At 36.5% G+C, this 21452-nt stretch overlaps 1 protein-coding gene across 2 annotated transcripts in view; it reads right to left on the reverse strand.

Moving 5' to 3' along the window:
• LOC103481264 (disintegrin and metalloproteinase domain-containing protein 11) overlaps window positions 1-21452 on the reverse strand; it is a 37496-nt gene continuing 16044 nt past the window's right edge. For both annotated transcript variants that reach the window (XM_008436649.2, XM_008436646.2), the window contains exons 5-27: window positions 20748-20830; window positions 20047-20104; window positions 18396-18453; window positions 17091-17224; window positions 15641-15715; window positions 15493-15564; window positions 13468-13634; window positions 12183-12267; window positions 12017-12107; window positions 11009-11060; window positions 10621-10720; window positions 9737-9808; window positions 9264-9356; window positions 7952-8032; window positions 7827-7877; window positions 7682-7745; window positions 7317-7422; window positions 5718-5837; window positions 5477-5645; window positions 4588-4702; window positions 3506-3596; window positions 1788-1805; window positions 1-220 (exon numbers count right to left, since the gene is read on the reverse strand). In XM_008436649.2, coding sequence (XP_008434871.2) covers window positions 205-220; window positions 1788-1805; window positions 3506-3596; window positions 4588-4702; window positions 5477-5645; window positions 5718-5837; window positions 7317-7422; window positions 7682-7745; window positions 7827-7877; window positions 7952-8032; window positions 9264-9356; window positions 9737-9808; window positions 10621-10720; window positions 11009-11060; window positions 12017-12107; window positions 12183-12267; window positions 13468-13634; window positions 15493-15564; window positions 15641-15715; window positions 17091-17224; window positions 18396-18453; window positions 20047-20104; window positions 20748-20830 — 1971 coding nt within the window. In that variant the 3' untranslated portion in view covers window positions 1-204. The remainder of the gene's footprint in view (window positions 221-1787; window positions 1806-3505; window positions 3597-4587; window positions 4703-5476; window positions 5646-5717; window positions 5838-7316; window positions 7423-7681; window positions 7746-7826; window positions 7878-7951; window positions 8033-9263; window positions 9357-9736; window positions 9809-10620; window positions 10721-11008; window positions 11061-12016; window positions 12108-12182; window positions 12268-13467; window positions 13635-15492; window positions 15565-15640; window positions 15716-17090; window positions 17225-18395; window positions 18454-20046; window positions 20105-20747; window positions 20831-21452) is intronic.

The raw sequence follows: 21452 nt of genomic DNA on the forward strand, positions 1-21452 counted from the left end.
TGAAGGAGCGCCGTTGTTCTCAGATTTATTCCTCCAAGCAGACTAAACTCAGCCGGCGTGAAGAGCAACAAAGTCAGAGCAGGAAATGGAAAAACGAACAAAATCAGAGCAGGAAATGGAAAAACGAAAAGCCCAACGGTTCACCAAGTGGAAGACGTCTCTGTTCTGTGTCCTCAGAGTGGACAGGAATAAGAGAGGTGCAACTTAAACTCCTGAAGATCTGGAAACGAGAAGGAAGACAGAAGAGAAAAGAAGAGCATTAAGAGGGGAAAACAGAAAAAGAGCTTATTATTATAGCTAAAGACAAAGATTTTAGATTGGGAATATCAGAAAATGGACCCAAAGAAATGAGATTTGCCATTCTCCCCTACAGTAATAAAATTAAAACAGCTCTAATGAGCGAGAGAAGAAAATGCATACATATTTAAGCAATTGTAACTATAATTAAATGCTTCTATAGTTTGTTTGACACTGTTAAATGTGGAAACCATGAAATTTAAATTTAAATTCTTTATGGCAAAAAGCCCACATAACTATTTTAGTTTTTAAGCATTTTCAGGGTTTCCCTCAGTGTATTATCAGCCTGGCGGGCCACCAGGCTTCACTTGTGCCCCCACCAGGCTTAGCATTGTTAATTTATCTTTTTTATTATTATTATTGCCTTTTTTAAGACTTTATAGTTGGTGTTAGGTATTGATCTTCCAGTCTTCCAAGAATGCATAACTATCAAGTAATATTTTCAATTTCCTGTCAACTTTAAACATTTTTTAAGTCAAAAACATGGCGGCCGCTGGACGAATGACTGCTGGCGCTCCAAGCATCGAGGTTAAAACGTTTTCGGGAGGAAACCCTGATTTTATTTTCTTATGTCGCAGCAGATTGAGAAACTATTTTCTAAATTTAGCCAATTGAAACAAGGCGATTGGTCAGCAGACATTAAATTATTTCATAATGAAATGAAATAATACAGGAAATATGAAACAATAAAAACCAAACTGAAACAATTACAAATAATTTTAACGCAATTGTTTTAGCTAATTTACACTTTTACAGTATATATTTTGAATTTACACAAATATTGCTACATTTTTACAGCTGAAATTTATTTAAACCTATTGTTTCCCTTAAAAACCACAAAAAATGATATTTTAAAGAAGAAATGTGGAAACAATTCAAATTTTTTTCATTTTTAATGAATGCTATCAGATAATATAACAATAATTCATGACCTTTCTGAAATTTACCATCTTAATTGTAGGTTTTAATAACAAATCTAAGAATGAATGAAAGTGCATTAATTCTGGTCATTTTTTTATTTTTTTGTGCAAAGATTTTAAAGTTGATTAATTTTTCCATTCCATGCAGGAAAATTGGCAGATTTATAGTACATGACAAAATAACTTCTGCTTGTGGAAACAACAATAAAAATTTGAATGGATTTCAACACAAAAAAAGAGAGAAAAAAAAGGAAAATGACCAACAAAATACACAAATTGTATAAACACAGCAACGGTGAATAAATAATAATAAAAAAAACAAGAAATGAGAAAATCTAATATGTTTTGTTTTTTAAACTGCATTAACTGTTTATTTTGATGTAAATATAATGAATTAACGTCTACAAAACACAACGTTTCAGGACTGGTGCAAACAAACATAAAACCACACGGATATCTGTGAATATGTGGATATTTTAAAAATGCTTTAAATTAAAAGTGTGTATAAAACTGAAACTAAGGCCAGCGATGTTCCAGGACTGGGATTAGGATTAAAATCTTGAGTCGTACCGTCCTTTCCGGATATTCCTGGATCGGCAGCAGCGACGGGATGAAACAAAAAAAGCTCCAGTCAGATCATCAACCATCACTTATGCATGAAGCACAAAGGGAAAAACATGCAGCAGGACTAAAAGCTTCAACAGCAAAGCCGTAAACAGGAATCAGAAGAGCTTTCTGTCATTTCGCATCCGTAGACTAAACTCTGCCACCGCGGATTTCTGAGATGATGACAGAAGACAGTAAACGAGTTTGTTCCTTCGGGCGGTGCAGGCATGCCACGGCAAAGCTGGAGCCATGATATTATTAGCAGAGTGAAACAAACAGAGGAAAGAAAAAACATTTCTAGATACAACTGCAGATTTCCGTCTCTCACACTTATCTCGCAAAATATTGTCAAAACTTTTGGTCAAACTAAGATCTGAGGATCAAAGATATTTTTCTGCCCAACACATTTTTCTAAATAAAGTCGATGCTTTCATAAAATACCACAATAATTTATAATTATATTCCAAAACATTCCCTTTAAAAAATGTGTCGGCTCCACACACCATTTTGAGCGGCGTCATATTTTCCCAATATCTGATCCTGGAGCTGCATTTTCCAAGATAAACCGCATAATTACATGAATCATGAAACCATCATCTCATCCTACAAATAGATTTAGGGAAAAAAAAAACTGAAATGACTCGTGGACTCATGTCAAAACACCTCTGCAGGTTCTACATGACAGGATTTTAAATTGTCCAGCTTGTTACCAAATTAGCAAAGATTTACCATTTTATCGCATATAGATTACAGAAGGTAGCACCCTAACCAGCTCAAAAGTAAGACTTTTTAAGACCATTTTGAATGAAATTTAAGACCTATATCATGTCAAAAATGTACAAAAGAATCAGTCTAAAGGCCTGAAAAACCCAAGCTTTTTTGCACAGAATGAATGTAGCATCATACAGGTTCGCAACAGAAATGATCCAATGGCGAAGACAAACGATGTCCAGCCAGCTGGTGATAAATTTGCACCATGATAGCTAACTAGCTAGATCACCATTTTTTGCTAGCTTGCTTTAAAAAAAAAAGTGAGCTACCTAACTAGTTTTTTCTCCTACCTTCATTTCCACTGCATCTATAACTGCTAATACACTTTGCTAGCTAGCAAGGGCATATTAGCTGCTTGCTGCTAGTAGCCTTAATCGCTTCAAATCACAGAACGCAGTGAAGAAGCAGCTCTAAGGTTTGCCTGACTGAAAAGTCAGAAGAGATACAAAGACTACATAGGATATCATGATCAACATATGTAAGGCCAGCTTACCGTTTAAAATAGATTTAAGACATTTTAATGCCTTAACTTTAGATTAATACATTTAAGACTTTTAAGGATGTGCAGACTAGGTGGTAAAATAAATTACCAAAAGTCTGAAAGTATCCAGTCATTTCTTGCTATAAAGCATAAAAGTCACTTTTACTACGCATGAATAATCTCACAAAGAAAAATATAGAATAGTGATTTCATGTTAGGAAATTAAATATTCTCTGCGCTCACTTAGCTGCAGTTCCTTCTTAAACAAGACATTTGTGCTTTAAATATGAATTAAATATCAAAACACGTAGATTGACAACCATGTTCTGCACATGCAGCAGCGTAAACAAACCAAGCAGCAGCTGCAGACGTGTTTGGAGAAGCACAGCACACAGAGACACGCAGACATGCATGCAGCCAGGACTCTTACTTAAATCCCCAGCCTGTTCCCCCCAGGATTATTGCAGCGAGCAGAATCGCACCAGCCACCGAACCGATTATGATATTGGTGCCACTGGGACCTGTGGGAGCGAAGTCGGCCAGAATGAGAGCAGAGCGAGAAAGCAGAGGAGGAAGTATGAGTTTCCTTGGTTTGTGCTGTAATGGAAACCTGGAGGATTTCAGATCAAACTGAGGTCTGAAGGAAAAAAACGTGGCGCTGCTAGAGGCAAATCCAAAGATAATGTTTATAAAAGATTAAACAGAAACTTGCCTCTGGGTAGAAACTGGAAGTATGCAGTAGAGATGTGCCGATCAGGTTTTTTCCTGCCGATTCCGATCACCCATGAGGGCCAATCACCGATACCGATCACATAATTATTTATTTTTTTAATCATAAGCACTACCGGTTACATTATGTGGAAAAAGGAACCATGAATTTACCTTAATTTAGACAAAAACTTGTTTTAATAACTTTTTCCAAGAAGAAAACTAAACCAAACAGGCATTGTGCAAATTGTACTGCTATCAATAATACTTTCTTTAACAGACTGATAACATATGAAGGCTCTGAAGAGGCTAAATAATGCAAAGAGCCAAAATAAAACCTCTCAACCATTGCCAAAAGATTCAAGTATAAAACTTAACATTCAAAGGCAAAAACATGTTCCATTACAATAAACAATCCAGAGTTACTGGATTGTTTATCCAGTAACTCTGGATAAACAATCCAGAGTTTATCTACATTACTATCCTTTAAAATCCTTTAAATTCCTTTATAATAAAAATCTAAAATAAAAATATTTTATCCCTCAGAATAAAAATAAACTTTTTAAAACATTTTTATCCTTCATAAAATAACAAATATTTTCATACTTCAGAACAAAAACTTTTTTCTTTTTTTTTTTTTTAGAAATCCTTTAAAATAAAACATTTTTAATGCAAATCGAAAATAATAACACTTTTAAAACTTAAAAGTATACAGATATTAAACTGACATTGATGCTAATGGTAATATTTTTCCAGGGGATTCAGTTTTTGGCAGGTAAATGAACTAAAACGCCTCCGTGTTACCTTTGTTCTTCTCTGGTCCCTCCAGTGGGGTCGGCGTCGGGATTGGGTCGAACACGCTGCAGTCCTTCCCGGTGTAATCGGGATCACAGATGCACTTCACCTCGTTACTGCAGGTCTGAGAGGAAACCGGAGTTAATTTTAGGATGAATTCACGTTTGGGGAGAAATTAATACCAAAGAAGTTAAGTTTGGTTCGGCTGAAACACAGATTTCGGTTCGGTTGAGGTCAACTCTGGTTTGGTTTGAATGCATACATGTATCACGTCAGACAGGAGACCGCTCTTTAAGCAGGAAGCGAACTTCAGCGCGGGGCATTCTGGGTAAATACAACCAAAACAAACTCTTCTGTCTTGGTGAACAAAAGATAAATCCTACAACCACTAAAATGTGACGCTAATCCATTTTTGTTTGCATTTTGTGAATAAGAAAGATGCGCTCATGTCGTCTTCAGAGGTTTTTGTGTCGTTCCCTTCAGTGGTTCTTGCTGCAGCGCCCCCACAGGTGAGGAGGGGAACAGGTTTTTCAAAACTGCAGCGTGAAAACTAACCGCAGCAGCGGAAAATGCAACAAATGTTGCAATTTTGGTCCCCAGTCAAACCGAGTCAGTTTCTTATTTTTTTCATACTGTTTGTTTACTTACACAAAGACAATGTCCAACCTTTTATTAACCTTTTAAAAGGAGAGACGTATGGTACCAAGTTATAGAGGAAAAAAAAAGCTAATTTCCACCTGAAGCCCTTGGACAGGCTGACTGAAGTGAAAAGCCATATTAGTTATTAGTTACTTGTTAGTTATTAGTAAGTATGCGGACCATCAGGTGTGAAAACACCCTGTAAGCGCGTGGCGTGCCCAGGCGGGGAGGTTTCTGGGGTCAAAGGGCGTGGGCTCACCCCATGGTGGGAGCAGATGCGTGAGGTTGAGGAGCCGGGGCAGGAGCTGAGGTTAAAGGTCGGCACGGGGAGGCAACGGCGCTCCAGACACATCATGTTTGGCCCACATGGCGTCCCGTCATCCACGTAGCCCAGATCCAGACCGTCGTCCAGCACCGCATGACCCCCTCTGGAACTCAGACAGTCACAATCAAGCATCCTGGTTCTTAACCTCAACTCTTAATTGCTTTCCCTGCTTCACCTGCAGTCCATGTATCGGTTCTGGTGATGGATCGTCAAACTGGTGAGTCTTCCCTGCAGTTCCCCAAATCTGGGCCTTTCTGTCAGGTTGGTGCAAAGCAGCAGCCCACACAGAACGTCTCTGCATGACGAGAGCAAACACACCGAGACGCTAAAGTCCACAGGAAACACGGGAGCTTCCACACTGAAGGGAGAGCTGGGCGACATGGCTAAAAAATACAACCTGGCTTTCTTTTCTTTTCTAAAAATAATAATAATAATAATCAATCAATGAAATTTTACTTGTATAGCACATTTCAGCAGCAAGGCATTTCAAAGTGCTTCACATAATTAAAATAAAAATAGCATGTGACATTAAATAAACAGTGAGAAAGAGAGAGAGTTTTAAAAAAACAACAAAGCATTAAAACGTAGAAAAGAAATAAAAAGAAATTAAAAACATTAAAGACATAAAAACATGGAAGACATCAAAACCGGCACTCTACCCCTAATTTAGCCATAAGCAACTCTGAACAGGTGGGTTTTAAGTTGATTTTTAAAGGCACCCAGTGTTTCAGCTGTTTTACAGTTTTCTGGAAGTTTGCTCCAAATCTGTGGTGCATAGAAACTGAATGCTGCTTCTCCTAGTTTGGTTCTGGTTCTGGGGATGCAGAGCAGACCAGAACCAGAAGATCTGAGGGGTCTAGACGGTTGGTACAGCAATAACAGATCTTTAATGTATTGTGGTGCTAAACCGTTCAGTGATTTATAAACTAACATCAGTATTTTAAAGTCTATTCTCTGAGCTACAGGGAGCCAATAACAACAAATGACAGAAAATCTATTCAAAAAGTGGCTTTTATTTTAACCTTCAGTGACTTAAAAGCGTTATTATTGATATTTATTGCAAATAAGACTTTCTCCTAAAGAAATCACTGGTTTAAATAAAGATTAAATAAAATAATAATAAAAAACTATGGCGTATTAGAGCCAAACTGCAAGAATGTTTGTTTAATTATGAGAATATAGTCATAAAATGACCAATTTTACAAACTGAACGTTCTAAAACTATGACGTTGTAAGAGTTATCAAGATCTGACGTGAACAGACTGAATCTGTTCAGTTTGTTCTTTTTAAAGAACAGATTCTTTTTCAAAACGGATTCAGTCGTTAGTTTCAAAGTCCTGCTACTGATAACAATCTGATGCTTTAAAACATAAAGTATTTCTGTATTTGTTAAACTGATATCAAAGTATTATTTCACAAGATGCTCAGCATTCCTCGTTCTAATGTTTTTTTGCTAGTTTTTGTGATTTACTTCTCATAAAATTAAAACTTTAGTCTGGTAATATTAAAACTTTATTTTTAACGTTTTAAAATAGTCTTAGTCTGTTCCTAATATTTTATCATTGAGTTTAAATAAATAGCTGTAAAACCCGTTTGGCAAACAAAATGGCGGTTCTGGGCGCGCTGAGATCACTCTGAAATAATAAAACCCAAGGAGTGCATTGGTGGGAAAAAAAAATCCAGATTTTCCAAAAGTTAAATCTTCAAAAACCAAAAATTTGATCAAATAAAAACATATTTGTTGCCCAGCCTGTTTTAGTGATGATTTTCTTACTGTTTGTTGCACTGGACCCATCCCTGCCCACCGGGGTTCGGCCCACAGTTCCCCTTCTCCGTTCCCTCCGAGTTCAGCTTTTCATAACAAAACCTGTCAGCCGAGTCTGAGACACATGAACAAACTCTTTCAGTCAACAGCCAAAAAATATCCAAAGTCACTTTAAAGCCTCATCTTAAAGTATTTTTATTAGGATCTCAGGTGATAAACAAAAACAAAAAAAACAAAGTAACTCATATTTAAAACTGAAACGTTCAAATGCATTCCACAAGATTGTAACATGATAAAATGTGAAGGAGTTGAAGGAGATTTAAAGAGCCACTAGGGGGCGGTGTGGCATCAGAAACGTTAAAGTCGGACTTAACTGTAACCCCATAGAGTTCTGCACTGGCCATCTCTGGTCTTACAGCGGCCACCGTAACACCGACCCTGATGAGACGAAAAGTGACTTTAAAAAGAGAAGCAGATGCTTCACTGACCGCCAGAAAACAAACAAACACGCCGTCTCACCTGGCCAGCTTCACACGTGTATCCGTCCAGTTTGTGGACGTTGTGAGGACACTGAAGGACACAAATCAGTCAGACTGAGTTTTAGATTTATTAATACGTTCACCTGATAAAAGTTCTTCCCTCACCTGGCTGGAGTCGCCTGTGCAGGTTTCGAGAATGTCACAGTCATTCACGGCATCGCGGCAGGTCACTCCTCTGAGCTCATACTGCAGGACGGAGAAATGAGACACCAGAAAACAGAGGAAGGAATCAGTGAGAGTGTTTAAAACCCAGATTAAGAGACACTCAGACTCTGTATTCTTTTCTTTACCAGCTATTTATTCTTTAAAGGTGACCTATTATGCTTCCTTTAACAGGTTAGCTTATTTCTGTAAAAACATGTTAATTACTTTTTATTGCACAGAATCATTCTTAGACAATGATTCTGTAAAGCTTTGAAAAGCAGAAGTGGAGCCTTCCGCACAAACAACAAAAATGCAGCAAGTAGTTTCTAGACGGTGAGTCAACGACAAAACACTTGTCGTTTCCAGCAGCCATTGTACAGCATATACGAGGCCTGTCACGKTAACACATTTTGCTGGACGATAAATTTCTCCAGAAGTTTTTGTGATAAAAGAGTAAAAAGCAGCAATTGTTGTTTTGAGACCATTTAAAGTAATATATCGGTAATGGTAAAAATAATAATGCAAGAGCACATTCTCAAAGATCAGTAAACATTAAATTCTAATGAACATTTAACACTGGACCTGGAAGACATTTTAAATATCCAAAACAAATAAACAAAACAACAAATAAAATTCATTTTGAAGTCTTTGTAAAACAAAATCGTCCTTCAAAAAAAGGGCTGGTTGAGACCAAAGCACCAAACTGAAGACTTTTATTCTCCAGTTTTTGGTAGAAAGAGAGAAAAAAGAAATAAACTATGAATCATGCCAATAGAAATTATTGAGTTTGTTTTAATTTATCATGCAATTAATTGATTTATTGACTATTGTGACAGGTGTAGCACATACAGCAGTAAAAACAGCTGACCAAATGTGCTGGAACTCCGCTTGGGTTGAAAGGTAACGACGCAGTGCTTGTCGAATATGGCTCAACATTCAGGAGGTTTTTGAAACGGCTCCTTTTTCAGACACCAAAAAAACCCAAAACTTTTTAGATGTTTCAAGAAGCAGAAACCAAAATGGAAGCATAAAAATGTCCAAAATGTGAATTTTGCATAATAGGTCCTCTTTAAATACAACCACCAGATCACTGGACTTCAGTCCTAACAAAGTGCTCAGACAATTGTTACCAGAACTTAGTGAGCAGAATTTAAGTCCAATATTTAATTCTCCAACTCAGAGAGGCTTTACGACCTTTGCTGAGTGTTTGTATAACTTYTCAGACCTGGAAACATTTATAATTAAGTTGGAGATGAAAGCCAGCGGAGCTCACCTTGCAGTCCCTGCAGCACAGCCCATTGCTGCACATGGCGTTGTGGGTCAGAGTGCACTTCTTACAGCAATTGGCTCCACTTTGACTACACTCCTAAAGGCCAGACAGACGTTACAAAACATGAAACAAAGTGACAAACCTGAAATCTTTTTCAATGCAACACACTGAGATGATCTACAAGTGGCATTCTTTTGTATAAATGCACCACTTTTTTGTTTTTGGTGCCCCTGAAATAAAACAATAAGGTAGACACGCAACACAAAAAAGCACTTTCAGATAAAGTTATTTATTATTTTATTTAGCAAACCTCATGTGTTCACAGCTGGCATAAGATGCCACGCTTTGCTACCATTCCCTACAATAACAGCACAAAAAAAACATCTTGAAGCAGGATTTATTTAGCTTGATATTGCCCTACTGCAATAAATGAATATTTTATGTCAGAGGTGCCAGTAGGGCTAGTTTATGCTCACCGCCAGTGATCCACAGTCACATTCCTCTCCCAGCTCCACATATCCATTCCCACATTCTGGGGGATCTAACAGCTACACAGAAAATAACAGAACAGCATCATGTCTCATTTTCAGACTGCAGTTCAAAACTTAATTTAAATACAGATTAGCAATACCAGATTTTTCTAATATTTCTGTTTACATAAAAGTGTTTAAACTAAGGATGTAAACAATTAATTATTTAATTAATAGTTTATTAAAATAAAATGAGTTCAAATCGATTAAAAACGTTCACTTAAGACTTTGTTTCAGTGTTGTAATTTGGCCGCCACCCAACAGAGGGCGCCGCTGATCATTCTTAACCGGAGAATGTCAGAAACAAAGATGGCGGCCGCGATGCCATAACAGGAAAGAGATGAGAAACGACCCAGAAAGAGTCCGGTGTGGGATGTAAAATGCACTTTATGCGGTTCTGGTTTTAAATGTAAACACTCGAAAAGCTTCTTGTTGCACTTTACGGAGCGAAGTTTTCACAATCCTCCAAGAGCAAAACTTTTTCTGTATGAGCAGTTCTCTGTTCATGGGGTTATTATACTTTCCATCTTTTATTAAACTGTTTAGCAACCTAAACTGTTTTACGTTTTATAACTAAATGTAGTAATGAGAGAAAACCACAATTTTATGTTCATACAGCCAGTATTTAATGCAGCTAACACATTTAGCATGTTATGAAAAACGTAGCCACAATCTGAGGGGTGTTATGAGAAAACTCAGGTTTTTAAGAAAATTACCACTTATTAATCAATCATTAGTAGATTTATAAGATCAATCAACCTTAGATTAACTCATTAATCAATAACTTCCATCCCTAGTTTAAACTGTAACAGAGCCGCCAGCTGAATCACCTTAGTGGGTTTGTTAAACAGGCAGCTTCCTCCTCCCTGCTGCAGGAAGCGCAGGTACTCGTCAATACTGCAGCGGGAAAACTTCCTGGGCAGGTAGTAGCTGATGGATGCAAATACAAGTGATGAATTTGATTAGGATTTTACGTGGTAGCTCAATAAAAAGGAGCATAATGGCGACATGGAAGAAAAATGAGGCGGAAAAAAAACTAAACGGTGTGAATTAATAAAAAAGAGTCCAACTGTTTGTATTTTAATCTTGATGTAAATCCATTGCACAAGAAGAAAATGTCACAAATCACATAAGGAAACACAGCAAACGTGGAAGAAGCTGCTCCATTTTTGCAAGACACGTAATGTTAACGTTTATTTTCCTGAAAATCTTCCGTACCCGGTGTCCTCCATGATGCAGCCCAGCCATGGATCTGGACACCTGCAGCCTCCTGGACAAACACAAAAACTTCTGTGATTAAAAAATAATAGAATATATTCTACAGAGATGAAACTTACACTGACGGACCAGTCAAAGTAACAGCAGTTTCAGGTTTTAGAAATGCAAAATCTACATTAACGAAGTCAGAAATATGTTTCGTTTTACATGTTTTATTGGTTTCGGTCATTTCAGTAATGGATTATTCCGTCAATTAATAGAAATATCAGATAAAAATTCATCTGATTTTAAGCATATTTTATACATTATTAGAATAAGACAGTAGGGCTAGTTTATTCAAATAAACAAATAATTCAAGTCTATTTCTAAAGGAGAAAATAATCATTGTATAAAATGCATTAAAAGCATTCATTTAATGAACGTTTGAGCATTTGTGGATAAAAAATACTTTGAACATTAAAAAGTTAAGCCCTTCATCAATACAGTGTAGTGATAACATGTTAATTTTTATTAATAATTGGTAGTAAAAGCTGATTTTATTCTTTTATTTTTGCATGAAACTAAATTATTTCTGTGTGAAACATATTTACAGCAAATATGTTTTTTTTTTTATTTATTTTAAATGCAAAATGTATTTTTGTTGGCTTAATTAGTTCTCGGTATCTAGATCTTTCAACAAATGGTCATCTTGGGCTTTTACTTTTTAGAATAATCAATTCATCATGATTCATTTGATTAATTGTTTCAGTCCTAGTTGGATAAATTGAACTTTTCCTTACTCTGATTTTATGGTGTTGTGTCACTGCAGTAGATAAAATAAAATAACTTTCTCACCTCAAACATGTAAAGTTGTGATTAAAAAATGATGCCAATAAAGGCAATGTAAACATTTCTCAAAGGAAAAGTAAAACAGCCATGAAGGTGTAAGAAGGGCTAAATTTGAGTTGTTCTCTTGAGCGTCGGCCATTTTGTTTTTGAAGCTCTCGGCTAAGATCAGTGATGAATTACCTGCAGCTGTTCGCTCTTTGTTCCTCAGCATGCCGATGTTCTGCCCCAGACTCTGGCACAGAGTGATGGCCATCGGACCCACGCTGCCAAACTGAGGAGCCACACAGGAAATGAATCAGGGGAAAGTTATCATGGCGGCTGCAGGACGCTGCCGTTCTTCCTTTACCTCGTTGATGCCGCCGCCCCTCGTCAAGGAGCAGATGCCCCCGATGTACGCGGCTTCGCTGCGGCTGCTCATGAACGTCCTCCCTCTGAAAAACAAACATCGACGAGACGAGATGAGAGCAGAAACAACAAGTATGACGGAGTATCAGGGCGGAGAAAGCAAAATAAAATAAAATTAATTAGGAGGATAAAGTTATAAAATAGAGGGGCTGCACAGTGGCACGGTTGGTAGAGCTGTTGCCTTGCAGCAAGAAGGCTCTGGGTTCGTTCTCCCTGTGCATGCGTGGGTTTTCTCCGGGTGCTCCGGTTTCCTCCCACAGTCCAAAAACATGACTGTCAGGTTAATTGGCCTCTCCAAAATGTCCCGAGGTGTGAGTGTGAGTGTGCATGGTTGTTTGGAACGCTAGCTGGAGAGGCAGGTGTAAAGAAAATGGATGGATGGAAGATATAAAATAAAAAGAATAAAGTCAAAATAATGAGAATAAAGTTGAAACGACGAGAATAAAGTCATAATATTACAAGAATATAGTCATATAGGAATAAAGTAATAATATCATGAGAATAAAGTTGTACAAAAATAGTCGAAACAATGAGAAGAGTGAAAATACTTTGAGAAAAAAGTCCTAAAATTACAAGAATTAAGTCTTACTATTAAGAGATATAAAGTTGCACAAGAATAAAGTCAAAATAATGACAATTAAGTCATAATAATACAAAAATAAAGTCATACTATTATAGCAATAAAGCAATAATACCATAACAATAAAGTCATGCAAGAATAAAGTCAAAATAATGAGAAAAAGTCATAATGTTACAATAAAGTCTTGCTATTAAGAGAATAAAGTAAAAAAAAAAAACAAGAATAAAGTTTAAACAATTACATGAAAGTCATAATATTCTAAAAATAAATTAATATCACGAGAATAAAGTTGTACAAGATAGTTGAAATAATGAGAATACAAAATATTTTGAGAATAAAGTCCTAAAATTGCAACATTAAAGTCTTACTATTAAGAGAATAAAGTCATACAAAAATAAATTCGAAATAATATGAGAGTAAAATAACATTTCCAGAATAACGTCATCAGGAAAAAGTCGTAATATTATAAGTTTCCTATTGTAATAATACGACTTTCTTCTCATACGATTTTATTCTCAACACACTATCTCTTTATTTTTGCAATACTACGACTTTATTCATGTAATTTAAACTTTTTTTTTTCTTTGCGGCCCTAATGCTCTGTGCAGCGATCAGTAAAATAAATAAAAATAAAAATAAACCGTACGAGAAGAGGTGCACGGCGTCGCAGCGCTGCTTGATGCTCTCCTTCCTGAACTTCATGAAGTCTCTCAGCGTGAGCAAAGCGTCGTCGCCGACGGCGATCCTGTTCTCAGACGACCAGGTTTCCATGGCTACCAGGACGATGCGGGTGTTGAGCTGCTCCTTGTAGATCTGAAAAACGGGTAAACCAGGAAGGATTACGCAACAGGTGAGGATCTGATTCATCCTCACCTTTTAATCGTTTTAATCAGCTTGATTAATAAATATTCAGCTTGCATGAAGCTGTGAGAGGAAATGTGAAACCAAAGATGATTTAACTAGAAACCTGCCGTAAATTAGGATAATTTATTCATGTATAAGGTATTTTAATGATTTCTGATTTCTTTTTAACCCATTTAATTTCATATTAACCTTCAAGAATGAACACAAACATAAACATTTCTGTGTATTTTCCTAACAATCCTCACATTTCTATAAGTCTAATGTTTATCTGCAGCCTTTGTTGGACCAAATATATTTACATTTCATTCATCTCAATAAAAATTAGACATAAATCATTTTCTAAAACTTTCCAGAAACACATTTATCATCATTTTACTTCTGCTGCATTTCCAGATAAAGTTAAAATCGCTTTACTTTATTTCCACACAGATGGATTAATTTCCTTCTTATGTTTATTTGAAACTACTTTGCTCTTTTTTGTTCCCACTATTCTTACATTGCTGTTTTATTTACATTTTTTTTCAAATTTGATAAAGCTTCAACACCAATACGAATAATTTCAGATTTACTGAAACGATTATCGTATCGTTTATCATTTATCGTGATAAATTTCTCATCACGATTTTGATTTATTGTCACAATAAATTCCAATTAATGATGCCTAAAAAAAACTAAATAGTTCTTAGTGTGAAGATCGTTAGCTTCAATATTTTCTCAACTTTTTGTTCAATAACAGAATTAATACAAATTATTACATTTAAAGATGCAATTAAATCCTGCAGAAAGCAGTTTACTGATACCAGCTCTAACCCATGAATTTTTATCTTATAATTTCACTTTGAGATTAATAAGGTATTTTTAAATGTAATTTAATTTTATTGCAGTAGTAAAACATAACCCAGAATATTTTTCTTTAAATTCAACTTTTAATTTGAGTTCATTAAATAGGGTAAAAATAAAAGAAAAAAAAAACATTATAAATTGTTTGTTTTACAAAATCACTGACACCGCTGATTTTTCCAATAAAAATAAACAGAGCTAAATATTTTTCAATAAATATTTTACTTACCGTATTTTCCGCACTATAGGGCGCACCTAAAAACCTCAAAAGCCTTATAATCCGGTGCCCCTTATATATGGACCAATATGGAGCCACAACAGGTCTAGCAACTACGGTAAGCAGCCGCCGACTTCATTTTCCCCCGTAGAAGAAGAAGCGCGCGGTGCATGCTGGGATAGTTGTCAGAATGCTGGTTTGTTAATAAAGTTTGATAATACATTTAAAGCCTGGGGGGGCGCAGGGGCGGGGGAAGAGAGACAGAGACTGCAGCGGCAGCGTGTCGGTTGGTCTGTGTTACCCAGAATGCAGTTGGGCAAAATATCACAACACCAACACCGTGAGTGAAACAACGACTGGGGCAGACTACTATATAAAGTACTCGGGACCACTTGTTTACAAATGTAGATGTGTAATAATAGAGTACAGAACAAATTGGCAACGTAACTGTTACGTCTATTCTATGCGCCTGATATATGAAAAAAGTTCATTGAAGGTGCGCCTATAATGCGGAAAATACGGTATTTACTTTGAGGAGTTGATTGATTGGTTTCCATGGTAACCAGTAAAACTTTTCACTAGTTTTAAAGGATCAACCAACCATCTGCATGGCAAACAATCATTTAAAGCATAAAAATAAATGGCCTAAATCTTGATAAATACAAAACATTTCTAAATTCTCATTCATTTTGTGTCTTTTTCATGCTAAAAGTTCAAAGTAGAAGCATTTTAAATGAAGAGATTTCTCACCAGGTCGGCCATGTTCACTACGGATTTGGCAAAAATCTTCGTTTGAGACGTCGACCTGCGGAGCTGCACAAACTAACAGGAATAAAACAGAGATTTCATCATTCACCTGTCTGAACAGGTGAGAAACGGACCAATAATGCTCACCTACCAGCTCATAGTCATTAACGATCATCAACTCGATGTACTTGGTCTCGGTCTGAACGGTGCGCTGGCCTCGCCTCACCTGGGGAAGACAAAGACACAAACCCTGAGTTTAAGATGTCAAAATAACCTTCAGACAAACGTGAAGCAAACGCAGCAGGTGAAGCCATTAGCCGCTCTGCATGGACAAACTCACACCTGCTGATGATGGTGAAACTCTACCTCTGTCCTTGTGAGGGAAACTCAACTTCAAGAACATTTATAGAGCAGAAAGCTGCTTAAACTCCAGCTTCTGTGTCTAAATACAGCCTGAAAGGAATATAACATATTTCTGAAACGAGTAAATAAACGTTTTGGAGCTGAAACCATCTTGATGTCAAACTGCTGCAGACCCTTAAATCAATAAATATTCTTGAATTTAAATTGAACACTCGCTCAATTACGCACTAAAGTTGGAAAATTTTATTTTTTAACAGAAATAACTCAAAACTTACAGAGTTAAAAGTCATTAACACCAGAAATTATAATAAATGATATGGTAAACTTAAGGTAGAACCAGTGAAATTTGGGCATTGATTAATCCACCATTGATTAATGGTGCTTTGTTGATACTGGGTTCCATTTGTAGTTGGAAATTTCAACTTTAAGAATCCAAAAAATCCATTAAAACTCCTAACATTAGCTTGCTAATGCTAACATTAGCACACCAATGCTAACATTAGCATACTAACACTAACATTAGCACAATAATGCTAACACCAGCACACTAATGCTAACATTAGCATATCAATGCTAACAATAACACACTAATGTTAACATTAGCTCTAACATTAGCATACTAAAGCTGGCAATAGCACGCTATTGCTTACAATAGCACCAACATTAGCATAGTAGCTCAAAGTAATTTCATTAGTAAACAAGCGCTTGTATTAGCAAACTAGCTGTAACATTAGCACACTAACAATAATATCAGCACACTAACGCAAACATTAGCACAGTAAAACTAAAATTAGCACTAACATTAGCATACAAGCTCAAAGTTGCACTTTCATTACCAAACTAGTTCTTGGTTTAGCAAACTGGGTCTAACATTAGCACACTAACGCTAACATTAGCACACTAATGCACACTTACGTTAACAATAGCACTGACATTAGCATACTAGCTCCAGCTAACACTTTCGTTAGCAAACTAGTTCTTATTTTAGCAAACTGGGTCTAACATTAGAACATTAATGCTAACATTAGCACACTATGCTTACAACAGCGCTAAAATTAGCATACCAACCCAAATGTTACCACACAAGTGCTGTTGAACTCGTGTAATAATTTTTTAACTTGTTCAGGTAATTTGTTGCATAGTCGTCCTGATAAAATAAGATAAACTGCATAATATACTTTTTAGAATTTATGTTTGTTGTCGACACTTGTTGGAGGTACGGATGCACCAACACTAACTTGTCTTTTGGAGCGCCTCCGGCCTCTGGCGAAGACAGTTTTCTCTTCTTCAGACTTGTTGTCTCCATCCTTCATCTCGCCGTCTCCTCCAGAGAGACCATCTGTTCGTCCCTCTGTGCTGTTCGTGAAGCATCCTGCGAGACGCACGCAGCAGAAAAGTGACGAGTCATCAGTCCAGATACATGTAACTGTGTATTTTAGTCCTCTGATATGCAGAAGAGATCGATATCAAGCAGCGGGAGGAGGAAGGAGATTAATGAGGAGAGGAAGAGGAGAAAAGGGCGAGGAGGACAAACCTGATAGCAGGAGGGTGACGAGGACACAAAAATAGGAGAAAATTTAAACTCTAGTGGCAGAATATTTTATTATTTTAGCTCAATTTCAAGGACAGAACTCAAAATTTCACTGCAAAACAAACAAAATCTTACCAAGTAATTTTAGTCTATATTCTACGACAAATATCTTATTTTACTTGAAATAAGACAAAACTAACTGATAAGTAACTTTTCAGCAAGATGTAGGAGCTTATCTTGAGCAAATAATTCCTTAATATTGATTCAAATGTAGGGCTGCACAGTGGCGCAGTTGGTAGAGCTGTTGCCTTGCAGCAAGAAAGTTCTGGGTTCAATTCCCGGCCCCGGTCTTTCTGCATGGAATTTGCATGTTCTCCCTGTGCATGGTGGGTTTTCTCCAGGTACTCCAGTTTCCTCCCACAGTCCAAAAACTGTCAGGTTAATTGGCCTCTCCAAATTGCCCCTAGGTGTGAGTGTGTGTGTGTCCTGTGTGTCTCTGTGTTGCCCTGCGACAGACTGGCGACCTGTCCAGGGTGACCCCGCCTCTCACCCGAAACGTTAGCTGGAGAGGCACCAGCAACCCTCCTGACCCCATTAAGGGACAAGGGTGAAAGAAAATGGATGGATGATTCAAATGTACTAGCTTTTCATGAAACAAGTGAAATTACCTGATTATTTCACTTGTTAGAAGTAAAAATTATGTCATAAGCAAAATAATTCATTGATATTAAGAAACTACTGACTTAAAACAAACTCCTCTCTGTTGCTGAAAAGTTAGTTTCATCTTATTTCAAGTGTTTTAAGAAACTAGACCAAAAATACTTTGTAAGATTTTTGTTTTTTGCAGAGTAGGAGGAACTCTTAGACGTTACAGATAAACATCTAAACCTCATAAGAAATAAATCTCAGCAGATTTATCCGCCATATTTGTTACTCTGAGTAATATTATCTGTTAGCTCCACTTTAATTTGCATAAATATTTCCAATATCTGATCGGAAACGCAGCTCCTACCTGGACAGGGAAGTGAGACGAGGTCGATGTCGGGCATTCGATACACGATGTGATCTTTCTGCTCCAGGAAGGAGACAAATTAAAAAAATAAAAACAAACATTAAACGGGAAAAAGATATGCAACAGATATCTATTAAGCTATTTTTTCAGGAGATTAAAACTTTCATGCATTGTGTAAATTTTGTTTTAATTCCATTCAGATTCATTATTTAAAGTAAAATTAATAAATTTTCTGCTATATATACCATATTTTTTACGGACACATACAGTAAAATGTAATTTTTTATGGTATTGTCTTAGGAGTGCCACAGGGCTGAAACATGTAACCCTCACGTTTTAATTTGTAATAATAAAAAAAACTCAGTAGATTTTGTTGGTTTTAGGTCAGAAAACACATTTTGTAGTGCTGCTAAATACACTAAGCAACATTTCATTATACATTACACATGAACAAAGAAGGCTCTGCAGAAATTAACATTTTAAACATTTCGCATAAAAAACTCTCCCTCTTCCCAGTGTGAAGAAAACGCTGCCATGTGTGGTAAACACAGATCACAGAGGAAAGTGCACTAATGCAAAATTAATCAGCCACGCAGTCGTCATAAAGGCTGTAACAAGTTCTGGCCATGGCGGTAGGATAAATACTTTATGAAAATCACCCAACTGAGACAAAAAGCAAAGCAGCGAGGCGGAGAGCGAAGGAGTTTTATGACGAGCTGAGAGACTATCGATCCGTCTCTCCGTGTAATTGAGCCGCACTTCGATTGCTGCGGTTCTTAATGGGAGAAAAGCTCCGACTGCTCCGTTGTTTCGCTTTCAGTCACTCCCCATTTCTCTCAATGTGACATGGATTTCATAATCAGGTCTGAGCAAAGCCTCGCAAACTTTCTGTGCTGCAGAAACCAGGATGAGGCTCAGTGGAGGAGGAACGTGTCGGCGCATTTTCCATTCAGAAGCTCAGAGAACGATTAACGCCGTCTGGACGAACGGGAAATCATCCAGAGAGACAGAAAGACGAGGCGGCTGCTCTGCTAGCAACCCAGAGAGTTTATCAGGGCTTCGCCAGCTCAGATTTAAGGCTTTTTAAGTCCATTATTCATTAAATTTAAGACCCGAATCCAAGAATACTTAAAATTTTTACTCAAGTGAATGTAAAAAGTAGCAAGAAGAGTAAAAAAGTATTTGGTAAAAAGTCTACTCAGTAACTAATCAAATGATCAATCATTTAATATTTAGAAACTACATAATCAGATGGACCAAAATATAAAGTTAAATTGAAATTTTGGTATTTTTAAAATTACAATTATTTACTATATAAGTAACTAAAAGTAACACAATAATGTTTTACACATCAGTTTTATTCAATATAAAACTTATGAGACTTTAATGAAATCTGCAGGTGTGTGACTGTTTATGCTTAAAACATGTTTGTTTTTCATTCAGTGGGTAGAAAATACAGAAATTTCAAAAGTAAAAAGTACAGCGCAGACAAAAAGGTTTTCCAAAAAAAGCTACTCAAGTAAATGTAAGACTTGTGATTAACTTATTTAATGTCTACTTACATATTTTTTTTAAAATTCATGAATTTAAGACTTTTTAAGACATCCTGCTGGTGCCGGTTCAAAGTCAAACACGTCTCATTTGAACTGACCTCTCCGTTACCGACGGGTTCAATCCCATAAGAGAAGTTGGAGTCAGAAAACATCCCCCTGAAAAAGTAAAATATGAGACATTTCACAGTTTAAATATTTAAATAACAGTTTAAATATTTAAATAACAGTTTAAATATTAGACATGCAGGGCAAGGAGTCTTAGGGCCATAAATAATAACAATGAGGAAAAACTCAGAAGCTTTGAGAATAATCTTGGAAATTTTCAAAAAAAGAATTTTATACAAAAAACAAGTAAATTTCTGAATTTGAAAAATTAAAAATTTGCAAGAAAAAAATCTGAAATTTTCAGATTAACCTAAAAAATATTATAGAAAAAAAAACAAGTGAACTTCAGAGTTTGAAAAGTAAAAAAAATTTTTTTATATAATTTTAAAAACCCTAAAAGTTTTAGATTAATCTCAGAAAGATTTGAGAAAAAAACTTGACAATGTCAAAAGTCAAAAATTTAAACTTTCAAATTTCCGTGTTTTTCTACGACATTTTTGAGAATTTTCTAAAAAGTTTTTTTTTCTAGCAAATGTTCAACTTTTCACACTCAGAAATTTCCTTGTTTTCTATCATAAAATGCTGAGCTAAATCTCAACATTTCTGGGTTTTTTGGTGAAAATGTACTTTTTTTTAAGCTAAAATGGATCTAAAACTTATTTTTTTGCAGTAATTGTTGAGGCGTTTGACTCACTGAAGGCCTCGGCAGGTGGAAATCGCGGCCCAGGAGCCAGGCAGCCCCCGCACTCGCCCGTGGTAGTAGCAATGCTCCCCGCCCTGAAAACAAATAATAGATTAGAGCGAGACACTGAACCCTCCATCTTCCTGTAACGTGTTCATGTCAAATTTCAGAAAATGAAACCAGTGCCCGTCCGGGAACCTTGTGCTGCCGCCGATCACCTGGCAGGTATTTTCCATCAGCCGACCGTCAGCTGGGTGGGTGTTTGCTAAAGGAGATCAATTACTGCAGGACAACTTAGAAAGAAAGCTACTGTCCAATCGCAACGGCATGAAAAAATAGGAAAAAGCAGAACGTCTTCATTCACCTCTCTGCTCAGTCACCGCATAAAAAACCCGAGACTGTCAGTCGCATAACAATCTGCTCCAAGGTTACAGCGTGAAACACGACACTGAGGCGGATTGCATAAGAAATCTTGAGGGCATTAACTCTGCAGTACACAATAAATGTTCTGCAGTTATAACGTCTCCTTCATACGGAAGAGGATTAGGGCCACTGGGAAAAAAAATAAAACAGTTCTGACTTTAATCTCAGAATTCTGAGATTAAAGTTTCTGAGATTAAAGTCAGAATTCTGAGAAAAAAGTCAGAATTCTGACTTTGCAATTAACTTATCACAAAGTCAGAATTCTGAGAAAAAAAGTCAGAATTCTGACTTTAA

The sequence above is a fragment of the Poecilia reticulata genome, linkage group LG19 (assembly GCF_000633615.1).
Source record: "Poecilia reticulata strain Guanapo linkage group LG19, Guppy_female_1.0+MT, whole genome shotgun sequence".
Lineage (NCBI taxonomy): Eukaryota > Metazoa > Chordata > Actinopteri > Cyprinodontiformes > Poeciliidae > Poecilia > Poecilia reticulata.